General features: G+C 36.2%; 2 protein-coding genes across 3 annotated transcripts; one reads left to right on the top strand and one right to left on the bottom strand.

Annotated features, from left to right (window-relative positions):
• Positions 1-16,662: 16,662 nt before the first annotated feature.
• LOC110933173 (putative wall-associated receptor kinase-like 16) lies at positions 16,663-17,142 on the top strand. Its single transcript, XM_022176408.2, has one exon. It carries the CDS (start codon positions 16,663-16,665, stop codon positions 17,140-17,142), a length of 480 nt encoding a protein of 159 aa, XP_022032100.2.
• Positions 17,143-19,966: 2,824 nt separating this feature from the next.
• On the bottom strand, positions 19,967-22,556 carry LOC110936080 (keratin, type II cytoskeletal 3). 2 transcript variants are annotated; one of them, XM_022178430.2, is made up of 3 exons: positions 22,306-22,535; positions 20,574-20,731; positions 19,967-20,210 (listed from the first exon to the last, which is right to left on the bottom strand). In XM_022178430.2, exons 1-3 carry the CDS (start codon positions 22,454-22,456, stop codon positions 20,121-20,123), a joined length of 399 nt encoding a protein of 132 aa, XP_022034122.1. In that variant the 5' UTR covers positions 22,457-22,535; the 3' UTR covers positions 19,967-20,120. The 2 variants fall into 2 exon arrangements, with proteins under 2 accessions (XP_022034122.1, XP_022034121.1); XM_022178429.2 differs by having other exon boundaries at positions 19,984-20,217; positions 20,561-20,731; positions 22,306-22,556.
• Positions 22,557-25,186: the final 2,630 nt, after the last annotated feature.

The raw sequence follows: 25,186 nt of genomic DNA, 5'->3' as shown, positions 1-25,186 counted from the left end.
TACACATTTATGTAAAACTAAAGACTATGGAATAGACGGAGACTTGAGGAATAAACAAGGAACAAGGTGAAGGGAAGACCTCACCGAATTTCTATAGCCCTAGATGACTTGCATCAATCGGCGTAAGGTGACTCCGAGGAGGTTTGCTACGCAAGACAACAACATTTATTCCAAAATAAATGTTTAATCACGTCAATGTGTTTTATACATGAGAAGCACATGGAACCACAACAAAGGAAACGCTGGCCGAGTCTAATCAGAACCTTTACGTGCAACAAGAGCTGAGCCTGAAGCTCTGTGGAACCAACAAGTTGCTGAAGCAATCGTCCAATACGAAGCAAACAACAGTGAAAACAACGACGAAATAAGAGGAAGTATACACATCCCAAGTAAAGCTCTAAAGCAAACAACAAACATAAGGAAACCGCTGCGACTAGGAAAGTCAAGGCATTCGTTGTCACGACTAAGTTAGGTGATAAAAACTACCAAGGAGAACCACCAAAGTGTGATAAATGTGGTTATTATCACACAGGTCCGTGCAGGACACGTAGGTGTGAAATTGGGGCAAGACCGGGCATAGCAAGGAGGCATGCTGGTCTGGTATGAGACATGTGAATGGAATTTAGGACAGAAATAGCAATGGCAAGGGCCAAGAACTGCTACGAATGTGGTGACAAAGGACACTATCAGAAGGACTACCCGAAGAAAAGTTCAAGCTCTTGGGAGCATTTTCATGAAGGGAATACGCAAGGCACGCTAGGACCCGAACGTAGTTACGAGTACGTTCCTTATAAACCGACACATTGCATCCGTTCTATTTGATACCGGCGTCGACTTTGGTATTAAGTCTATGGAACTTAAGTATATACTTGGCTTAGGAATAAGTAAACTAGACTCCCCACAGGCTATAGACCTGGCAAATGGGAAATCAGTCGAAATGGATAAAGTTACTAAGGGTTGTATACTTGGACTTGGGGATACGAAAATTCTCTATCAACCCTCTACCAATTGGTTTAGGTAGTTTTGATGTGGTAGTCGTCATGGATTGGATATCCAAGAATAAGGCTGAAGTTGTTTGTCATGAGAAAATTATTCGCATCCCTCTTGCGAATGATGAAACTCTCATTGTGCATGGAGAGAAACGAGACATGCCTCTGCGAATCATTAGCTGTATAAAGGCGCATAAGTGCTTAAGAAAAGGACGTGTTGCATTCCTGGCGCACGTAGTAGATAAGAAGGTTGAGGAGCCGAAACTCGAAGACATTCCTGTGGTGAAGGAATTTCCCCGATGTTTTTTCCCGAAGATTTGCCGGGACTACCTCCGCAACGACAAGTCGAATTCCGTATAGACTTGGTTCCAGGCGCCACTCCTGTAGCCAAGGCTCCCTATCGACTTGCTCCATCCGAGATGCAAGAATTATCTACACAACTTCAGGAGTTATTGGATAAAGGATTCATAAGACAGAGCTTCTCGCCTTGGGGAGCTCCAGTTTTGTTTGTGAAGAAGAAGGATGGAACACTGCGGATGTATATCGATTATAGAGAACTGAATAAGCTCACTGTCAAGAAGCGGTATCCACTACCGAGGATTGACGACTTATTCGATCAGTTGCAAGGATCGAGTTATTACACCAAGATCGACCTTCGATCTGGATATCATCAGCTAAGGATCCAAGAAGAGAGCGTACCAAAGACTGTGTTCATGACTCGTTATGGGCATTACGAGTTCCTTGTGATGCCATTTGGATTGACGAACGCGCCAAAAGTGTTTATGGATCTGATGAATCGTGTTTGCAAACCATATCTTGATAAATTTGTGATTGTATTTATCGGTGATATTCTAATTTATTCCCGAATGAAAGAAGAGCATGAACAACACCCTAGGACCAGCTGGAACTACTGAAGAGAGAGAAGCTTTATGCAAAGTTCTCAAAGTGCGAATTTTGGATTCACGAAGTACAGTTCCTTGGTCATGTTGTGAACGAGAAGGGTATTCATGTAGACCCAGCCAAGATAGTAGCGATAAAGAATTGGGAAGCCCCCAAAACTCCAACTGAAGTTCGATAATTTTTGGGATTAGCGGGCTATTATCGCCGATTTATCGAGAATTTCTCCAAGATAGCTCAACCGCTGACTTCTCTTACGCAGAAAGACGAGAAGTTCAAATGGGGAGATATAGAGGAAGAAGCCTTCCAACTTCTCAAAAGTAAGCTATGCGATGCACTAATACTATCTTTACCCGAAGGCACTGAGGACTTCGTGGTATACTGCGATGCTTCGCGTCAAGGTATGGGTTGCGTGTTCATGCAACGCCAAAAGGTCATCGCTTATGCTTCAAGACAGTTGAAAGTTCATGAGAAGAACTACACCACTCACGACCTGGAGCTAGGCGCGGTGATATTTTCCTTGAAGATCTAGCGGCATTATTTAAATGGTACTCGATGTACTATCTTCATTGATCACAAAAGCCTACAACACATATTTGATCAGAAGGAATTAAATAGGCGTCAACGACGGTGGGTTGAGTGGCTAAACGATTATGATTGTGAGATTAAGTACCATCCTGAAAAGGCAAACGTAGTAGCAGACGCGTTAAGCCGAAAGGAAAGGGTTAAGACCCTAAGGGTTCGAGCATTGGAAATGACCATTCGGACAAACCTCACTGCACGCATTCATGACGCCCAACAAGAAGCCCTTAAGAGGGAGAATTGTAGAGCTAAATATCTCAGAGGTATGGGGAAGAAATTGGTGCCAAACGAAGAGGGAACCTTATACTTTATGGGGCGTATTTGGGTTCCGCTCTATGGCGGTATTCGAGAAGTCATCTTTGATGAAGCTCACAAGTCGAGATACTCGATCCACCCAGGATCGGACAAGATGTATCAAGACTTGAAAGAATATTATTGGTGGCCAAAACTTAAAAACGATGTTGCTGTTTATGTTGGAAAGTACCTAACCTGTGCTAAGGTTAAGGCCGAATATCACAAACCGTCTGGCCTGCTGCAACAACCCGAAATACCTATGTGGAAGTGGGAGTAAATCTCAATGGACTTCATAACCAAATTACCCAGGACCCCTAGAGGGCATGATATGATATGGGTGATAGTTGATCGATTGACGAAGTCTGCACATTTCCTACCGATCCGAGAGAAGGATAGCACTGGAAAGCTTGCTGAGCTATATCTTAAGGAAATAGTGCCATGTCATGGAGTGCCTATTTCAATTATTTCAGACAGAGATGGACGTTTTGTTTCAAAGATCTGGCAATCCTTCCAGGAGGCCTTCGGATCTCAGCTAGATCTAAGCACGGCCATCCATCCGCAAACGGACGGCCAAAGTGAACGGACCATATGAACACTGGAAGATATGCTTCGTGCATATGTTATGGATTTAGGCGGAAGCTGGGATACTCATCTACCTCTAGTTGAGTTCTCCTATAATAACAGCTACCATACAAACATAAAAGCCGCACCGTTCGAAGCTCTATTGGCCGCAAGTGTCGTTCACCCTTGTGTGGGGCAGACACTGGAGACAAGCAGTTGATTGGTCCTGAACTTGTTCAAGAAACAACCGATAAGATCATGCAGATCCGAGAGCGCATTAAGGCGACTCGTGATCGACAAAAGAGCTACGCTGATCGAAGACGAAACCCTTTAGAATTCGAGGTGGGAGACAAAGTCCTGTTGAAAGTCTCACCTTGGAAAGGTGTAGCAAAATTCGGAAAACGTGGAAAGATTGAATCTACGATACATTGGACCATTCAAGATCTTGGAAAAGATTGGTACCATGGCGTACAAGTTGGAGTTACCGGAAGAACTTAATGGTGTGCATGATACGTTCCATGTATCCAACCTCAAAAAGAGTCCAACCCAAGAAACAGTTATCATCCCTGCGGATGAGGTGCATATCGACGACACACTCCGATTTATAGAACAGCCTGTTGAGGTAATGGATTGGAAGATCTATAAAACAAGGAGGAGTCGCATTAACCTTGTCAAAGTACGTTGGATCTCTAAGCACAGACCCGAGTACGCGTGGGAACGTGAAGACCGGTTCAAAGCCAAATACCCCCACCTTTTCGAGAAAGCTCCTGCGGGAGATAACTCAGCCTGAATTTCGGGACGAAATTCTTTTAACGGGGGGAGACTGTGACAACTGGCACAAAACCGGTAATTTCCGTACAGTCTAATTATTATGTAATATCTGTAATTATGTGCTTAAATGTCAACATTGTCTGATTACATGTTGAACATATGAATTCAGGCACGTTTTATACTTCAAATATTGCTTTATGCATCACTTTAAGCGTTGCATCAGAAAGACTAGTAAACTCACTGGTAAGACACACTGTGTCAGCAATTCTGCAGAAAGCAGTCAGACAATAGAATTAGGGCCTAGGAGTAGGTCCAACATCTAAAGTATATTAAAACCCAAGTATGGATACAAGGGTTAACATATAAACTTTCCGGAAGCTAAACTATGCACTAAAAAGCACCCGAAACTCACTTTAAATGCAGAAATCTGCATAATTCATCTATAAATCAGCTATTTAACACAATAATATCATGCATAATTTGTGTTTTATTGTCCAAAATAACTTACAAAGTGTCGGGAATTGAAACTGCCACAAAAGGTGCTTCATACCCAGTGAAACTGCGCAATTCAGCACTTTAACGAACCGAACAACCGGACAATAACCGAGACATCAAAATTTGACTAGAAGTAATGTTTTTATGATATTAAACTAGTATTGATGCTAGAACACTTTAAAAATCATAAAAACACCTAAACACACTTAAACATACATAAACCTTCTAATTTGCACTTTAAACCCCTAACTTCCAAAAATTTACATTTACCCCCCCCCCCTTTCACCAAATCCGGCTCCTATGGGTCCCACCTAAAGATTTTAGTTGATTTTATTTGATTTCATTTGATTTTATTAGATATTATGTTGGGGAATATTCTAAGAATTATGCCATAAGAGATTTAGAAAATCTTATAAGATCCTAAACTAATCATACTACACATTCACTTCATCTTCTTCCTTTCCTTCTTGCTTGCTCACGGCTCACCATCACCACACTACCACCACCATTTCCAAGCTTCAATCTTATAATCCAAGGTGATCTAGAGGTGTGTGGAGGCTATCTGAGGAAGCTTGAAGTGTAGGAACTTGAAGGACCACCTTGTGGAGCTTTTAACCTCTCATTTTCTTCCATATTCATCTTCATCATTTTTGAGCCACTTCCCTAGCCATTAGAGCTAGTAGTAAGCTTCTTGATCACTAATTTAAGTCATGTTTATGTTATGTACAAGATTCACCATCTAAACAACTTAACTTCTAATGTTAAAAATAAGAAGATCTAGCATATTCATGAAGAAAATAAGTGATTACATGAATTTTTAGTGTGTGTGATGAAGTTGTTGATGTTATATCTTGTGTTTATGTTTAGATCAAGTATGTTAAATCTTAGATCTAACAAGTTTAAGCATGGATCTTGAAGGATCCATGGTTAAACTTGAAGATGAACATATGAAGCATTATGTGAACATGAAAAATGTATTTTTATGCATAAACTTGTAATCTTGGAGTAATAAAGTGTGTGTAGAACAAATTTTTGAAACTAAAATTCATGGAAGGTTTGTTGAAAATTTAACATAAAGCTAGTTTTTGAAAGATCTAAAGTTATTAAGCATGGATCTTGAAAGAACCATGGTTAAACATGATGTTAAAAATAATGATTTTTCTAATAAACATAAAAGTGGTTTTAGAACATGGTTTATAAACTTTAAAGACCATTAAACTCATGGACGAGTTGGTTAATAAAATAAAGTTTCATAAAAGTTTGCTTAAAATACTCAAGAACACTTGTTTTTGAAAAGATCATCTTATGTTAAGTGTAGATCTAGAAGACTACACATTTTTAACAAAAATCAAGTTCACCATGATGTCTCATATGAAGAAATTAGTGTATGTTGTTGATGATTATTGTTGAGAAATTATTTTGATGTTGAAAAGAAAATAAACACGTGTTTTGAAAACATGGGAAACCTCCATTTTTAGGGGAAACTATGTCAAAAATTTTATAAAATTTTGACACTTGGAAAAATATAAGTTTTTGTGAAACTTATTCCCCAAAAATCCACCTAAAAATATTTGCCAAGGTTTCCCTAATTTTTGTGTAAAATTACAAGTCAAGAATTGATGGTTTCTTCAATTTAAAATTAATATTAAGTATGTATATTTTTAGAGAAAATATATATATTTAGTGAACACCAAATTTTTTGCTAAGTGTATACTATGTGTATTATATGTAGTAGTGTATTAGGAACTTGAAAATACACTAAGTACTCCCAAGGAGTATGAATACAAAAATACACATACAAATACATACGAATACATGAGTATACAAGTAAACAAAATACCTCACAAAGAAACACATGGGCAAATGCAAGAAAATATATTTCTTAACATATTATTGAATATGGACACTATGGACTTAAATTTGTAGTTTTGGACAAAAATATATAACCATTACCAAGTAATGGAATTTATACAAAAATCGGGTGAATAACGAGAATGATTATATATATTTTATAGCATGACAAAATATATATATATATATATATTTCATACAAGTCTTAAAAATATATTATTTTAAGAAATATAATTCCGGAAAGTAATAAAAATCAAAGTATTGATTTCTAGTGAATAATACAAAATTCACAAGTATTTACATAAAATACAAGTATACTTTCCTAAGAATACTTGTACAAAAAATAATATTGAAAATATTATTTCACAAAATACTTATATTTATTTTTGGGAAAATAATATAAGTAACATACTTGAAAAGTTAAAAATATAAATTATTTTTAACAACTTATTACCTCGAAAAGTCTACATAAACGAATATATATTTGAGGAGGAAAATATATATTTACAAAAACACATAACATGCTCAAAGTGTAAAGACATGACAACCGGGCAAGACTCGACAAACAAGGGCACGACCCTCACAAAGAATGAACGTACAAAGAAACTATACATAAACAAAAGATGGCGACTTGTACTTGTGTGATACAAGTCTAGTGACTAACATTAATAGAACACGTATAGGTCACGACGCTACGAAACCAACCGGTGAAGTTTACGGCGTAGGATACGCAAAGTTGTGAGTTCATGTCCCCACTTTTAAACTTTTACTTGTCTTCTAAACTTGGGGAAAATACATGTGTTATGGTATGTTGAATATTAAAACTAAGGAATGATACTTTAGATCATGTCACGAATAGGGTGCCATAAGCACCATTAATCAGTTACATACCAAGACCGCGGAACAAAAGGTTAGATCTAATGGGTTTCAGGCAACCACACTCTTGGCCACTCTTTTACCAAGTAGTGCTTTTGTGTCTCTAGTCGTAAATCGACAGTCGTGGATCGACAACTAAAAATGCCTATGGTTTGGATGCGTCCTATGTCGTGTCACATGTTAATGGCCTTGCAAACCATTAGCGATCTCGTTTTCCTTACATTTACAGAACTCAGTTTCAGATACGTTTTTACAAATTACATACCATGTTTTCATTCAAGTACAAAACATTCTATACAAAAACTGCATGAACTCACACCAACATTATGTTGACGATTTTCCAAAACTTACATGTATTTCAGGAAACAAGCTGGACCTTGGGCGTTCGTGTTGTTTTCAAGACGAAAAATTCAAGTTTAGATGTCATCCACGTTTGTTTTGTATCATAACCTGAGGGTTTTGGTTGAAACTTAAATGACTTGTGTTGTAACATTCCAATCTTATGAATGGATGAACATTTTGTTTTAATCATATAATTGATTATTATAATTGAATGCAATGATATTGAGCAAGTCACACATCATACGCTTCCGCAAAAGTCAGGGTGTGACAACCTAAGTCAACAACGTGAGTCATTCCCCTTTTATAAACTCTTTTTGTGAGTACATCTGCTTTTTATAAACTATTTTTACAAAACCTCAAATGTTTTAAAATGTAATTAACAGTGATTGAGCCTATGTATTCTTCAATTACTGTCGGTATGTTGGGGTTTTGTATACAAAATGTGAAAGACGTTACCATTGCACAAAGAGTTAGCCAATGAGTAATATGACCCACCAGTCAGGATTTACAGTACTGAATGAGTAATTGTGTAGATATAAACATTGTAATCGCTCTCAATACTGTGAAATTTTAAAAGCTATTTTGATTAAACTGCTATGCACTCACCAGTATTTCTTGTTGATAAAATGTTTTTAAACGCGTTTCAGGTAACAAAATGTGAAAGCCAATAGAAGCCAGCTGGAGAGCACTGAAGGCTTGGAAAAGTGGCTATAAAAGTTACCTAAATAAAAAAGAATTTTTGTTTTCACTAATTAGGGTTATCCCTATAAATGTATTCTCAAAAGAACTTGGGTTTTATCCCAATGATTTATTATTATAAAAAGTTTGGTGTTTCTGATAAAAATATTTCCTAACTATGGTCCTAATGTATTCCGCTGCTAAATTAATAAACACTGATACCACTGATCTGGATGCTCGCGGCACCCGCTCCTGGGGCAGGGATCGGGGGCTGCCACACATTAGGTACTTGTACATAATTACATATGATGTTTAAATAATCATAAGTTGGTGAACTTGAAATGATATGATAAAATTGGGTTAAAACAGATATGAACATTTAAAATAATATTATATGATTTGTTATGATGTTATAAAATTATGTCAAAAGTTTAGTAGCTTTGCATGTTGTACATGAAGCTTAAAAGGTAGTAAAATGGGTGAAATTGTGTGATTTATATGACATACATGAAATCTGCACCATCATGAGTATAACCACCATTTTAATCAGTAAACAACATGTGTTGTTTTAAAATATCAAGTTGTGATGATTTGGGATGGTTACGGTAAAGTTCGGTACAAGACTATGCGTTAAAAACGGTAAAAATCGGCTTTAAAGTGATTTTTGCAAAACTGTTTTAAATCAGAATGTAAACTGATATTTTTATAATAAATATAAGTATTTTAACTTATATTAAGTATCCTTGGTGTTTGGCTAGTCATACTGACTTCCGTCGCCCGAAAACATTACCGAGACGATAAAATACGCATATTTCAACGTACACGAAAACGGTTTGTTCAATGGTGAACTTTATGTGTTGCAATGTGATATGTGAATATGGATACATGTAAGGTGATAAATTAAGTGTTGACATGATAGTAGGAGTTAGGACTATGCATGTATACTTGTCCGGTTAAAACGATAATTTCGTTAAATATCACGTTAAATACATAACTTATTTGTCGAGCATGAAAATAATACGTAGGTTAACTTGATGGGTTATTTCGTGTGTAAATGCTAATGATGAAATATATAAGTTGTTGTAATACTTGTGTAATGTTATATGATAATATATTCACGTTTATGTAAATATATTACGAAGCGCAAATCGTAGATATATTAAACGGGTGTGATAACAGATATAACATAATGAGGGTCACCAACAAAATCGTTCAAGTCGCTAAAAATCGTAATATATATATATATATATATATATATATATATATAGGGAAAGTATACTGTACAATATTCCTTATCGTACATTACGTACGCTACAATCTCAGCCGTCAGATCATCTTCCCGCATTTTAAAATCGCATGTTGTTTTTTTATAACAATTTTGCATGTGATAATTTTTGATGAATTCGCATGTTGTTTTTTTGTACCAATTTCGCATGTGATAATTTTGATGAAATAGCATGTTGTTTTTTTATAACAATTTCGCATGTGATAATTTTTGATGAATTCGCATGTTGTTTTTTGTACCAATTTCGCATGTGATAATTTTGATGAAATAGCATGTTGTTTTTGTAACAATTTCGCATGTGGTAATTTTGATGAACTCGCATGTTAAAAAACCAACATGCGAAATTGTTACAAAAAAACAACATGCGAATTCAATGCGGGAAGATGATCGGACGGCTAAGATTGTAGCGTACGTAATCTACGATAAGGGCATTTGTACGTTAACCTAACCCTATATATATATATATATATACGGCAACATAATCAAAACAAAGATTTTTTGAGAAAATTTCAAAGTTATGTGAAAATTCTAAGTATTTGAGAAACTTAGTTGTTCGTAGAATAATTGATTATTAAATTGTTCTTATTTAAATTAGGACGTGTAGATCAATTTGAGGGATTGCGATAATGTAAAACGCACTCAAAGGTGAGTGTCACTAAACCCCTCTTTTACTGTTTTATATACTGTTTTAGGGGGAAGAACACGCCTTTAAAAGGATAAATATATGTTTTTGTATAAAGTATGCCTTTGTATAATCTAAAATGTATTTTCGTGGAAAATATGATTTTTGAATGATATGATATGTTTTATGGAAAAACATGGATTTGGAAATGTGTATGATTTAAAAATATGTTTAAGGGAGAAACGAGATTTGATTGATATAAATATGTTTCAGGGAGAAACGGGATTTTATTGATATAAATATGTTTCGGGGAGAAATGAGATTTGATCGATAATAAAACTGTTTTCGAGGAAAATGAGATTTTCATTGGTATAAAGACGTTTCTACACGGAACGCAGGAGTGTGGGTGTCTGAGAGCACCTTATTAAATTTATCTTTCTAGTATGTTATATATTTTGTTCAATTTAGGAAGGCAACTGGGTGACCTAATTGTGGGGCACCTTGGGTGGAGTGTTATAGCCATTTTAATCATTAAGTATTGAACACATGAAATTGTTGATAGATCTATCGGGTTGACAACCCCGTCATGACCGGTAGCTCCGTGTCCACATAACGACGAATTTCATTCTATAATTGTCTAGTATTGATAAGAACCTCGTTGTTATTATAAAGCTCGTAATGTCTTGCAAACTTACAAAACCGAAATACGGACTGAAATTTAATACAACATTTATGGAAAATAGTCTGTAGCGGAGGTTTTCAGAAAAACGCTAACGATAGCGGATCTTTAAACGTTTATATGGAAAAATAAAATTTACTTTCTTAATTTTATATGGATGCTTATTCCCATTTAAAAAATATATAACAAGAAAGTTTTTCTTAAACAAATTGTAACAAATTTGAATATGGGAACTCACCTTCCTTTGTGTTGACACTTGATTTTTACGTGCTCTTCATGTACATGAGTTCGGCTTCGGGAATTTTGGCCTGTGTTGTCATGTGGTTGTTGATACGATTGTTAAATAAATAAATGAAGTTTGGACACTTTTACAAATTAATAAATATACTATTTATAAATGACGTTTGGACACTTTTAAACTACTTTTGGGACCGTGTGTAATAAGACCCCTAAGGGTCAAACAACTATGATGTGGTTGTGATGAACGTGGAAACTTAAAACTTATGTTTTAAAATAAACCAAATGTCCAACATAAATATTGCATCTACCATTAAGACATTTATGGGTACCAACCTCCGTCACCGCCACGTTTGTATTTCCGCTACGACATTTTTGGGGTGTGACAGTATACATGTGGCCATCGGCGCGTGCAAATGGGTCAAGTTGGCGCGTGCTTGCGTGCAAGGATTAGCGTACAGGAATGAGCCAGATCTTTATACGCACATAGGTGTAGACTAGTGTGCAGTAATGAGCTAAATCGGCGTACGCATGTTAGTGTAGCCTGGCGTGCAGTAATGAGCCAGATCGGCGTATGCGTGCAGGCATGGTCGGCGTGTAGGAATGAGCCAATTTGGCGTAAGCGTGCAGGTAGTAGAGGTGGTTTCTTGCTTACGTTTGTGAGGGATTTTGCTCGAGGGGTTGGTGAGATTGATGGTGACTCTTGCAACAGGAAAAGGTGACTTTTCCTTCGGCAGAGTGTTCTGACGTCACAAGGAGATGACGTTGGTCGTGTCAGCATACTTTTTCGGCTGGAGCAGGCGCGTGGTCGCCACTCGCAAGTGAATGGCTAATACTGTCTCCACTTTTGAGAAACACCGGGCGTCGTAGCCGAGGTTGACTACTCGACCGTCGCCAGCCCCTTGGCTCTTCCAGATGTGCGGAAACCCGACCTCCACTCAGCCGAAGGCATGACAGTGAAATAATTGGTAAAATCTCGTCTCCCATCCAAGACGAACCGGCGCCACCCGTATTCGCCCTTCATCTGGATGCTGCAGAAAATAATGGGGATAGTGGGAGTCGAATCTGGGTCACAAGGAACGTCAAGTCTTTCCCCAACCACTCCACTACTACCTCGTTGGCGCCGTCTCCACTTTTTAACTTCTTTGATCAGTTTGGTGTTTACGACAACCTCCTCAATCAAAAGACTTTTCTCATCCCAATATCAACAAGTCAAAGGTTAAGTTAAATTGACATTTGATTGGACTGAAAGATAGGAAAAAGGAACATGCAATTAGACTTTTATCATTCACTACAAAAGATCAATTTTGATTTCTTTCTTTCTCATCCCCATATCACCAAGTCAAAGGTGAAGTTAAATTGACATTTGATTGGATTGAAAGATAATAAAAAGAACATACAATTAGACTTTTATCATTCACTACAAATGATCAATTTTGATTTCTTTCATCGGACTTTTCTTTTAGCATATTTAAATATAAGTAAATCACTGTTTTGGCTCCTGTGGTTTAGCTAATTTAACAATTTCAGCTCAAGAAGGAATATTTTAACATGTTAGACCCCGAGGTTACATTTATGATGGTCTTGGCCTCTGACACTAACTTTGTTACTTTTTTTGCAGTTAAGTGTAAGGGTAATTAAGTAATTATAAACCTTAGGGGCTATTTTTGATAATTACAAAGTTATTTTAATATTTAAGAGATTATAATGCAATTACTAAATTTTTATTATTTCGCTATTTTAACGATTATTATTAAACAAAATATGTTTTATATATACAATTAATATGTATTTTCGTTAAGCGTTTGTTTTTTATAAACGTCGTTTTGAAAATCATTTGTTTTTTAACATTTTTTAAAACCGTGTATTGTTTTTAAAATTATTATTCATTTTTAAACCGTCTGTTTATTAAAATCGTCCAAAGTTGTTTATCTTTTAAAGTTTTTTATAACGATTCATTTTATACTATTCTTTTTAAAATCATTTTTTTAACTTTTTTAAACAACTCGCTATTTTAAGTCGTTACTTTTTAAAAGCGTTTCTTTTTAAACCGTTCCTTTTAGAACCACTTTTGAAATTGTTCATTTTTTAAACTTTGTATCCAGATTACTTATAGCCGTTAGAGAAAAAGAAATTCAGAAAATGAACGATTTCAAAAATCAAAGATTAAAAAATGACGCTTATAAAAAAACAAAACCTTAAAAAAATAAGTTAACAAGTGTAAGGAATTAAAAAAAAACTCATGAATTTAATAAACGAAAGGTTAAAAATAATGAATTTTGAATAAATAAACGGTCCAAAGAAATGGAATATTTGAAAAAGAAATAAATCATTCTAAAAAAAGTTTGAAAAATGAACGATTTTTTACAAACTTTTTATTAGAATGTTTCTTTCTTTTCAAATCTTACATTTCTTTTGTTTTTTATACACGTCGTTTTGTAAAAAAAATAAAAATGAAAGACCTAAAAAGTGAGTAGTTTAGAATGTTTAACAATAAATGATTTTAAAAAGAATGGTAAAAATAAAGTGTTTAAAAAAAATTAAAAGACAAACGACTTTAAAACGAACGAATTTAAAAAACAAATGGTTTAAAAAGAAACAATTTTAAAAACGATAGAGGGTTTAAACAAAATGTAAAATAACAAATTATTTTTTAAAACGACTTTTATAAAAATAAACGGTTAATGAAAATACATATTTATTTGTATATTTAAAATGTATTTTGTTAAATAATAATCGTGAAAATAACGAAATAACAAAAAAAACATGAGTAATTGCATTAACAATCTCTTAAATATTAAAAGAACTTTTTAATTATCAAAAACAGCCCCTAAGATATATAATGACCTAATTACCCTTACACTTAACTACAAAAAACTAACAAAGTTAGTGTTAGGGGCCAAAACCATTATAAAATGCAATCTTAGGGTCTGATATGTTAAAAGATTCCTTTTAGGGCTTAAATAGTTAAACTGGCTAAACCATAGGGGCAAAACAGTAATTTACTCTTTAAATATTCTCTATAATTTATAAATAAATTTCTACTTTTACAGCTTAAGAAAATTATTATTTAATTTGATTTAGTTTTTTAAGATGATTTACATTTAAACTTGTTTCTTTTTTGTTGAGTGTTTATATGATTACTATTTACACTTACATAACTTGTAATAAATCCAATTTAATCTATGGATCAATAGACATCGAGTCCGGTTCTAAAAATACTACCAGTCTCTCTTTTGTTGAATGTTTATATGATTATATATTTACACTTACATTAATATTTGAAATAAATCCTATTAAACCAGTGAGTGAATCAATAGACATTATCAGTCCAGTTCTTAAAAATTATGAAGAAAAAATAATTATTTAGTAATTTTCGACTTCATGGGCTCATAGTTGGGCTCAGTTATTTAATACCCCCTAGTCCCTACTAAGTTTCTTTAGGCTTTTTTACGGGCTATGTTTATCGGTCTATTTTAGATGGGCTTTTTGCTCGAGCAACCTCAAACTAGCTCCAAAATTTATACGAGCCACATTAGTAGTGGTGCACAAAAAAACCCAAACCCAGGTTTTATAAGAACAGGGTATTGTAAACCCGACAGGTCCGTGTATGGTATTTGCTATAAGAACTCGAACATGAACCAGGGCTTTTAACTTGATTTATACCCGGGCTATTTTAATACCCGCATCGGGTTTTTTGATACCCGATTATGTATGCACTTTTATGATATGTAATCCTGTAATACTTCTAAGTTTCTTTCAAATGTGTTGGAAGTTTCATGTTATTATGTTAAAAGTATATAAACCCAAAAATGGAGTTGGAAACATAAAAATACAAAAAATATGAAATAAAAAAGCAACGACATCGGGTTTTTTGCATACCCGTATAGGGTTTTCTAATACCCGAAACCAGGTTCTTTTATCCCCAATATGTTTAAAGGGGTTTGTTCATATCGTAGAAAGATGTTTGGACACGCGCCCAAAACATCGTCCTACCATGCCTGAGGTTGTCTCCACTCTTGAATCTGTATTCAACTTACAAGAGAAAACCAATAGCTCGTTGCGAGCCGCAGGGAAGTCAGTATTTGGCAGACAGGCTAATACATTTTCAATCACCCCCAACGACAAAAACTCAGGTATTCCATTCTTCTCATTTATCTAGCCTGAGATTGCGAGGACAAAACAATTTCGTTATGGGTTTATATTTGTTATATTTATCTGAATTTTCATGTTTTAGCATTCTAACCTGATGCCCCGTTAATTGTTTGACCCGGGCCGACTTCAGTATTTACCAATGGGTTTATATTTGATTTATTTTCCATGTTTATCGAGTCCGCTTTGGTTATTTCTTTTCCTTCAAGACTGTTCAAGCATTTAAAAGGTGTCATTGAAATTCTTTTAGCAGATAAGCAGACCGTTCTTGAATTTAGTAAAAGAGTAAGAAAAGAGTCGTGATCATTGTTTGATCTCAAAATTCCCAATGTTCGTGTGCTTTGATTTTAACCTATTGAATCATTTCCATCTTGCCCATAAACATAAAGCATCCCCTTATTTTATGCCACACACCTCGTTAAGGGAAATGCCACACACCTTGGTGGTTATCGATATTGTACTGTTTACAATGTATGTTAATGTGCTCATAATAATCACAAATAGGTATTGAATTTGGGCTGCGCATGCCCAAGAAGAGGAAGCTACTTAGGGGGCGTTTGGTTCGTGGAATGTGTAGGAATTGGAATTAGGAAGTTTTTCTTTGTAAAATTGATCTTGGTTGGGGGAGGGAGGAATTTGAAATCCTTCACTCTAATGAAATTTGTGACTATTTCAACATTCCATTCCATTCCTTCATTAGAGTGAAGGATTTCTAAGGAATGTTGAAATAGTCACAAATATCATTAGAGTGAAGGATTTCAAATTCCTCCCTCCCTCAACCAAGATCAATTTTACAAAGAAAAACTTCCTAATTCCATTCCATTCCATTCCACGAACCAAACGCCCCCTTATGCTTAGAAACAAAATCCTCCAGCAAAATGGCGCTCAGTCATTTACATATTTTTCGACTAAAATCCTTCAACTAAAACCCAACTATTTTGGTTCCATCAAAATCTTTGGAGTTAAAGAGCTAAAAAAGGCGACCGACAATTACGCACAAGATATGATTCTCGGAAGAGGAGCTCAGGGCACTGTCTACAAGGGAATACTACAAGATAAGCGTGTGGTAGCCATCAAGAATCACAGAATATTGGGCCAAAGCCGATTGGAACAACTGATAACTGAAATTGTAATTCTAGAAAAAATTAATCACAAGAACGTGGTGAAGCTTTTGGGATGTTGTTTCAAAACTGAGGGCGCCTTGCTAGTTTATGAATTTGTTTCTAATGGAACTCTTCATCATCTTCTTCACAGTGGAACTAGGGTCACGGAGATATTGTCATGGGATAATCGTTTAAGGATAGCACAAGAATCTGCTGATGCACTTGCGTACATGCACAGATACGAAACAATGTCCATCATACATAGAGATGTGAAGTCTGCTAACATTTTGATGGACGAAAACTACACCGCAAAAATTTCAGATTTTGGCTCCTCGATATTAATCCCTGTGAATCATGATCAATTCACTACACATGTTGAAGGGACGTTAGGTTACATGGATCCTGAGTATATCTATACACGTCAAGTTACAGATAAGGCTGATGTGTATGCCTTTGGAGTGGTTCTCACAGAACTCTTGACCGGAAAAAAACCCTTTGATAGGCAAAGAGATGAAGATGATATAAGACTCTCAACATATTTTGTGAAGGAAACCAACGAAAATCGATTGCGTGAGAGTGTTGATCCTCAAGTTTTAGAGGAGGCAACTGATGAGCAGCTAAGTGCAGCATGTGACTTGGTACATAGATGCCTTGACCCCTTACGTGGGAACAGACCTAGCATGCAAGAAGTTACAATGGAGCTTGAAACAATAAGGAAGATGGGTTAGTAAGTCAACTAGATTGGTACAAAGATTGAAATTGAACCATGTTACAATAAAGTGGAAGAGGAACACCATTTTTTGATTTTATATGATTATATATTTACACTTACATTAATATTTGAAACAAATCCTATTAAACCAGTGAATCAATAGACATTATCAGTCCAGTTCTTGAAAGATTAGCTTAGATGAACAAGGAGAGGAGGGTGTGCTTGAAAATTGGACTGCAAGTGTGTAAGCGCCAAAATTAGGGTTTAGCAGAAGAAAAAAATAATGGTATTCTAATTTAGGGGGTGTTTTGGCTAAGCTTTTCGACACCTTCTTATAACTTAGACCATGTGTAGTGGTTAGATGAATAATGTCCCCACCCTGGGGCGTTTTCTGCATGTGTCAGTCCAGTCAGCATGAGGGTATTATTGGGCGTTATTGCAAAAGTGTCGTAGTGGGAATAATGCCCAATAACACCCCTTCCAATCATTACACAATTATTATTTTTTTAATTAAAAACTTAAAATACTTCATTAAATTAAAAAAAAATACAATACTAGAAATAAAAAAACCAGAAAAAAGTAAAAAAAAATTACATTGCCAAAATCTAATTAAACCTTTAGGGACTGAAATGCAAAATCCTTTTTTAAGGACTTTTAAAGTTTAAGTCCTTTTTTTGAATACAATCAAAATGCAGGGACTAAAATGAAATATCACCTTCTTCTTCCTTTCACCCACAACAACCACCTGCAATTTAAACGTCAAGAAGAACCATTGCCAAAATCTAATTAAAACTAATTACTTTTGTTTTTTTAATTAAAACTAAGTATACACACATGGCAAGGTCCTATTGGGCAAAGAAATCAAGTTTTTTTTTGGGGAGGGGGGGGGGGGGGGGGCTTCGGCGTGTTTCAAAAAACGTCAAACACAAATTCAGACGAGATCACGCCCGAAAACGCCTAGGGGGCGGCGTTATGGGGCGTGTTTGGGCGATATATTTGATGAAAAACGCCCGGTTACGGGTGGTCTTATTGACTTTTACAAAAAACTAATAAGGAGAAAAAGTGTTTGGCAAACTCATAAGCACTTTTCAAAATGACTTTTTGTGTAGGGAGGAAAAGTTAGTTTTGAAAAGTTAGTAATGAGTGACTTTCTGAAGCTGCTTATGACTTATTAGCTTTTCTCATCCCTTTTAGTCATTTTAAATAAATAAGCTAAGTCCCAAACACTTTTTAAAAAAGAACTTAGGTAGTGTTTGGTATGCAGAAATGAGAGATGGAATGGAATGAGTGATTACGAGGGAATGAAGAAAAAAGTGTTTAGTTGGTCAATGGAATGGAATCACTCATTCCAAAAGGCATTCCATCCCCTCTTGCACCATTCATCAACAACACCACAATCCACGACCTTCGCCACAACCCACCACCACCACCACCCACCACCGACGCCACCCGCCACCACCTCACCCCGACAGCCACCGCCGTCGCCACCACCCACTCGCCAGCGTTATCACCCACAGCTGCGACCAACCGCCAATGCCACTCGCCGCCGCCGCCGCCCACCACCATCGTCGCCGCCACCACCAACCGCCGCTGCCACCAACCGCCACCTTTGCTGCCACCCACCACCAACGGCCACCTTGTCGCCACCACCACCTGTCGTCACCGCCGCACCGCCACTCGCCGCCACCACCACCACCCCTCGCCACCGCCGACACCCACCACCGCCACATATACCCACCATCACTACCACCGACCCCGACCACCACCACCACTCACCGCTAATTTTATTACTCCGTTTTTCTTGCCTAGCGAAATATACACAATAATAATTCATTCCATTCACATGGTAACCAAACAAGACATGGAATGGTAATGATCCATTGCATTCCCTCGTCCATTCCATTACCTCATTCATTCCATTCCTTCGTCCATTTCATTGACTTATTGGCTTTTCCCAATTCATAAGCTAATCCAAATACTTTTTTAAAAACTCATTTTCAAAAAGTTACAAGTCAATAAGTCCTTTTAACAAAAAAAATTATTTAAAATTAAATAACTTTAGCCAAACAAGCCTTTAGTAATTTTCGACTTCATAGGCTCAGTTATTTAATACCCCTAGTCCCTACTACGTTTCTTTAGACTTTTTTTACGTGCTAGCCTTTTTGCTCCAGCAACCTCAAACTAACTCCAAAATTTATACAAAAAACCCAGACCCACGTTTTATAAAAACCGGGTATTGTAAACCCGAACCCAACGGGTCCGTGTATGGTATTTGCTGTGAAAACCCGAACCTGAACCCGGGGCTTTAACCCAATTTATACTCTGGTTTTTTAATACCCGCTCAGGGTTTTTTGATACCCGATTATGTATACACTTTTTATGATATATAATCCTGTAATATTTCTAAGTTTCAAATGTGTTGAAAGTTTTATGTTATTATGTAAAAGTTTATAAACCCAAAAATGGAGTTGGAAACATAAAATACAAAAAATATGAAATAAAAAAAAAACAGCGACATCGGGTTTTTTGCATACCCCTATAGGGTTTTCTAATACCCGATCCGGAAATCCGGTTCTTTTATACCCGCAAATAGGGTATTTTCATACCCGGGTATTGAAAACTCGAACCCGGGTACACCAAGTATGGTTTTCCTGGCCAATACCCGAACCCAAACCCGACCAGGGTATTGCCAATGCCTGAAAAAACCAATACGAGTGATACCCGTAGCCGGGTATAAACCAGAATGGCAGAACCCGGGTATTCAAAAAACCCGGTTATGTGCACCTCTACAGATTAGCTTGAGCTTATTTAACACAAGTTTTTTCAAGAAAGTTACAAGCTATTTGAACTCGTTAGCTATATAGAGACGACGTAAATTTATTCACAAAAGGTTACCTTCAAGATAGAAGGTATGCACTGTATATGCCAATGTAAATTTTATATACATCATATCAAACACTTTGAATTCGAAAGTAATATGCGACGACGAATCAGCTAATACCGTCTCCACTTTTCAACTTCTCTGTGAGTTGCTTTGATCAGCTTCTTGGTGTTTACGACAACCTCCTCGATCAAAAGACCAATCTCATCCCTATATCAACAAGTCAAAGGTCAACGTATTGACATATCAAAAACATTGTACACATTTCCAGGAAAGAAAAGAGTTCAATAATGTTTCAGTTGTATAAACTTGTTGCTAATTGCCACCTCCTATGAACCCTAACTTTGACCAGATTTGACCCAAAACTACATGTGATGCGCCTTTTTGCACCTGGTGCGGTATCCTCGCGCGATGCGCGGCTTATAAACCAAAACAGTTATAGACTGGTGCATTCTTAAAGTGAAAGTGTGAACCTTGTACAAAGAAACATTGAATTCGGGAAAACAAAATTAAAGACTTTAAATAAACCCGAACACACACGCACACAACTTACTGAGGAAGACTGCCGGGCCCACTGAAAACTTCCCGACATTGGAGTGTTTACGATTCTCGTCATAAGCAATGCCCCTTCCTGCCCCATAGCCGAACCCTAGACCAATTCCACATCCAGCACCAAATCCAAAGCCCACCTGCAAGCCTGGGATTCCGGGCCCTAACCCTGCACCTGAAGTAATATACATCTAAATTAATTCCAAAAAATTAACAAAGATAGATGGTTCTTTCCAACCATTTCTTCACAAATCAGTTAAAACACACATCATATTTAAAACTTTTAAATAGCGTGTGGAGCACCTAGGGGATAGGGTCCCGAGCCGAGGCACAAAGCATAAAACAGTGATACGTGCCCAGCCCATGCACCAACCCACGTCTCAATGTTCTGCATTTGCTTTCCTATATATCATATGCATTTTCCTTTTGTTAATTAGATTTGGTTCACATTAGTTTTAGGTTAGACATCATGGGTTAGTGGTAGTAGTTGTTCATTTACTTCGTTGTTTGTTAAGGCCATATAATAGCCATAAGTATTTAATTAATGCACACATATTTTGGATTCAAATCAGAGCCTCTCGAACTATCTTCTGTTCTTCTTTTCATTCTAACTTCTTGCTATTCTATCTTTGATACACATCAAACCGTACCTCTTTTTGTACTCGAGGCACAATTTTTTTTTATCAAAAATAGTTTATACTTCTCATAGGTTTTTACTTTTTAGCATCACCTACCAACATCCTGATGCACAAAACCTTTCTCGCACAAGAGACACGCCTCAACTCAAGGCTGCACCTCATGCCACTTTTCCGTGTGCTTTGTGCACCTCAAGTGCGCTTTTGTACACCATGTGCGTCACCGGACTTGAGGTCACGTGCGCTTGGCAATCAACTAATGGTAACAATGGCAAGATTTTAAAAACCAGTTTACACCGACCACTTGAACCGGTTAAACCGGATGCCGGAAGCTTGGCCGGCATGAATCATACCGGTAAACTAGGGAACGACAAACAAGTTGTACCGCCGGTAAATTAGGTTATACCGGTTTAAACCAATGTACCAGTACCAGGCTAAACGTTAAGATTTGGACTTTTAATCTGGGCCAAAAAGCTGACAATTTACCTTAGTAAAAAATAGCGTCCAAAAAGGTACCAATAGTGAATTTTTGAATTACTTTTTTATTATGGATTAACTTTTGAAATATTTTTGTTATGGAATAATGTAGGTTTAGATTATTTTTTGAGTTAAAATTGTATTCTATGAATTCATACGGTTAATTAGTTAGCCTGGTTGAACCGCCCGATACAACCTGGTTCAACCGGTTGAACTATTTCTGAGTCTAACCCGGAAAGATTAAAAAAACCGGTTTTTAAAACACTGAACAATGGAGGTTTGGTATGTAATTTTCAAAAGTTTCCTAAACTGTATCATCAATTCCAGATCACCTTAATCTCCATTCAATATATTACTCTAATTTTCCACAAAAATCACCACACCAAGTCACCAACAGTAACAACTACTCCTACAAATCTCCAATTCAAACACTAACTATTCCTAAACCTAAACCTATTTTCAATTCAAAAACTCTATGTTTAACCTCATTAAAATACCTAATTTCAATTAACCCTAGATCTACGCAAACAATAAGCAGAAACACGAATTTCTCATCGATTCAATCAGTATTCGAGCTACAACAGACTTAATAAGTAATGAATTCGATGAACAACGAATCATGCAACAGAAACGTTACCTCCGATCATTCCAACGCCGAAACCGACACCGCAACCGGCGCCGAGGCCAAAAGCGGGACCGAGTTTACCCAGTTTGTTTGAGTACACCACCGGCAGCTTCCATAGCAAGCCTATGTCGTCATCGTCGTCGTTGTGGTTCCGGTTAGGCATTTTGTTTAGGGTTTTATGGTTCCGATATCAGATGATTTGATAGTCCAAAAGGGTTTGTGTTTTGCAAGCAACCGATATAGCTCAGGTCCACGTTTACTTCTTTTTTGTTTTCTTAACGGCAATTTTAGGTCACCGCACTCTCGAAGAGCTTCGTTGTCCTACGGTTTGATTATTTTTTAATATTGTCTTAATCGACTCCACGCTAGCTTGAAAGTTTGGTTTGGATGTTCTGCTTGGAAAATCATACTGATAACAGTCACTTGATAGACGTTGTGTCACCCTATACAGTTAATGCGGAAAAATATCGGATATCGGTCAATGACCGATATTTGAGATATCGGTTATCATTGTAGTATATCGGTGGGATATCGGTAATTTATAATCATTCATATATGATTAAGTTCAAGAGTGAACGGTAGTGTATTTGCGAACTGAGCGAACTAATCCTGGCCATGCATGTGTGTGAATCAATAGCCAAGATTTGATGATGAAATCCTAACCATACGCGTGTGTAAATCAATGGCCAAGATTTGTTCAATCAGTTCACAAATACACTAGTGTTCACTCTAAAACCACACCCTATGTATACATATAGAACCTATATATACATAGTGGATACATATAGAACCACACCCTATATATACATATAGAACCGATATCTCGACGATATATCGCCAAGATTAACTAAATAGGTGCCATCATAAAAATTGAACACTCTCTGAGTCTCTGACATAACACACAGTAAAACAAAAACCCAGATAAACTCAGAATAGAACCTATACAAAGGGCTAGGCTCATTTAGCCATTGGGTTTGTGTTTCCTTAAAATCCCATTTACGAATTCATTTACTCAATATATTTTTATTTATTTAAGTATTCATATTGTAAATTAGCATCAAAACATAAGCGAAAGTGTTTCTACATACTCTATATATTATATTTATACAAGTGTTCATATTGTATATTTGCATCAAAACATAAGTGAAATTGTTTCCTTCAAATATGCACCAAAATTGTCAATAAAAAATAGGGGTAACTTTATAGAAATATAACAAAATTTGTCAACTGTTTTAATTAAATTACTGAAACTTTTTTTTGTCTCTATAAACTTATTAAAGTTTTATTTGGTGTTCTAATAATATGTAATTTTCAGGTTAACAGGGTTACTCATGATGATGTGTCAGGTTTTATTAATTTTTTAAAAAAATTTTAATATGAGGTGAAAAGTATATATATTGGCAGAGATGAATAAACTGCCATTTTGATCCCTGAGGTTTGGTCACTTTTGTCACTTTAGTTCAAAACTCAAACTTTTTGCATCTGGGTCCCTATAGTTTTAGTTTTATTGCCATTTTGGTCCAAAAGTGAAATAAGATTATATTTGTCTTTTAAAATACTGATATTTTGTAATTTTCCTTAGGGGCAAAATGGTCATTTTTAATTACAAAACCCTACCCCCAACCTTTCTCTTCCTTTCTCTCTGTTTCATCTCTGGTCTCTCAAACATGACTCAAAATCAGATGACCCTCTCGTTATTCTCTCAAAAATTACCACTCCTAAATCACACCCCTCATCTTTAATATTAGCCCCAAAATCCCACAAAAAGAACCATAATTTTAACATCATCAAAGCAGAATCAGGAAATGAAAATTTGGATCATTTACAAAGAGCAAGCATCAAGACTCTGTATGTATATTATACAAATACACAAAATCATAACATCTCCCCAAAACAATCATCAACTTCACATCCTCTGTTTTCACTCGACACAAAAATCGAAGGTCGTTACGAGAGCAGCGATGTCGTTATAATGGAATCAGAAACGGAAACGGCGATTGAAGTGGCGGTTAAGCAGGCGGTAAAGCAGATAGAGAGGTTCCGGAGGACTGAATCGGAGAAGTTGAAACGTGAAATGTCAGTGAAGCCTCATCGGCGGTCGGCAACGGCGGAGAGGTTGCCGGAGATGGTGGAGAAAATGAGTAATGAAGAGTTCCGGCATGCTGTTGAGACGTTTATTTTGAAGCAGCAGAGGCTGCTTAAGCTAGAGGGTATGGATGAGAGTGGAATTGAATTGTAAATGAAAATGTTGCTGCTTATTTCTGTTGTAAGAGGAAGAAGAAGAAGAATATTCCACTATATCTATGGTGTTTCATTTTAGGTTATTTAATTTTGTGTTGAAAACATATGAAATTTGTTTTGGATTGAGTCAGTTGATGGAGAGACCAGAGAGGAAACTGAGAGAGAAAGGAAGAGATTGGTTGGGGTAGGGTTTTATAATTAAAAATGACCATTTTACTCCTGAAGAAAAATACAAAATGGCAGTATTTTAAAAGATAAATATGATCTGACTTTACTTTTGGATCAAAATAGCAATAAAATTAAAACCATAGGGATCCATATATAAAAGGTTTGAGTTTTGAACTAAAGTGGCAAAAGGGACGAAACCTCAGAGACCAAAATGGCAGTTTACTCGACAGAGATTTATTCAATTTAAGAATTAAAAAAATCATATCTTTATTATAATGACACCCACTCCATGTTATCAATTTCAGTACTTCACCATTTCCATTTACATTAAGAATTAAAAAATCATATCTTTATTATAATGACACCCACTCCATGTTATCAATTTCAGTACTTCACCATTTCCATTTACACGATTCAAACTCATCAGCTAAACATCAAACATTCAAACTTTTCTTAAGGGACCAGTAAACATGAAATGAAGAAA

This window comes from Helianthus annuus, chromosome 4 (genome assembly GCF_002127325.2).
Source record: "Helianthus annuus cultivar XRQ/B chromosome 4, HanXRQr2.0-SUNRISE, whole genome shotgun sequence".
In the NCBI taxonomy this organism is placed as follows: domain Eukaryota; kingdom Viridiplantae; phylum Streptophyta; class Magnoliopsida; order Asterales; family Asteraceae; genus Helianthus; species Helianthus annuus.
Note: the sequence above shows the minus strand (reverse complement) of the source record. Positions and strands in the feature narration are given on the sequence as shown.

Excerpts from the sequence above, each read along its gene's own strand:
- LOC110936080 (XM_022178430.2), bottom strand. The coding sequence starts at position 22,456 with ATGCCTAACCGGAACCACAACGACGACGATGACGACATAGGCTTGCTA. Across the intron at positions 20,732-22,305 it reads CGGCGTTGGAATGATCGGAG|GTGCAGGGTTAGGGCCCGGA; the intron begins GTAACGTTTCTG and ends ATATTACTTCAG. Across the intron at positions 20,211-20,573 it reads GGAAGTTTTCAGTGGGCCCG|ATTGGTCTTTTGATCGAGGA; the intron begins GCAGTCTTCCTC and ends TATAGGGATGAG.
- LOC110933173 (XM_022176408.2), top strand. The coding sequence starts at position 16,663 with ATGTCCATCATACATAGAGATGTGAAGTCTGCTAACATTTTGATGGAC.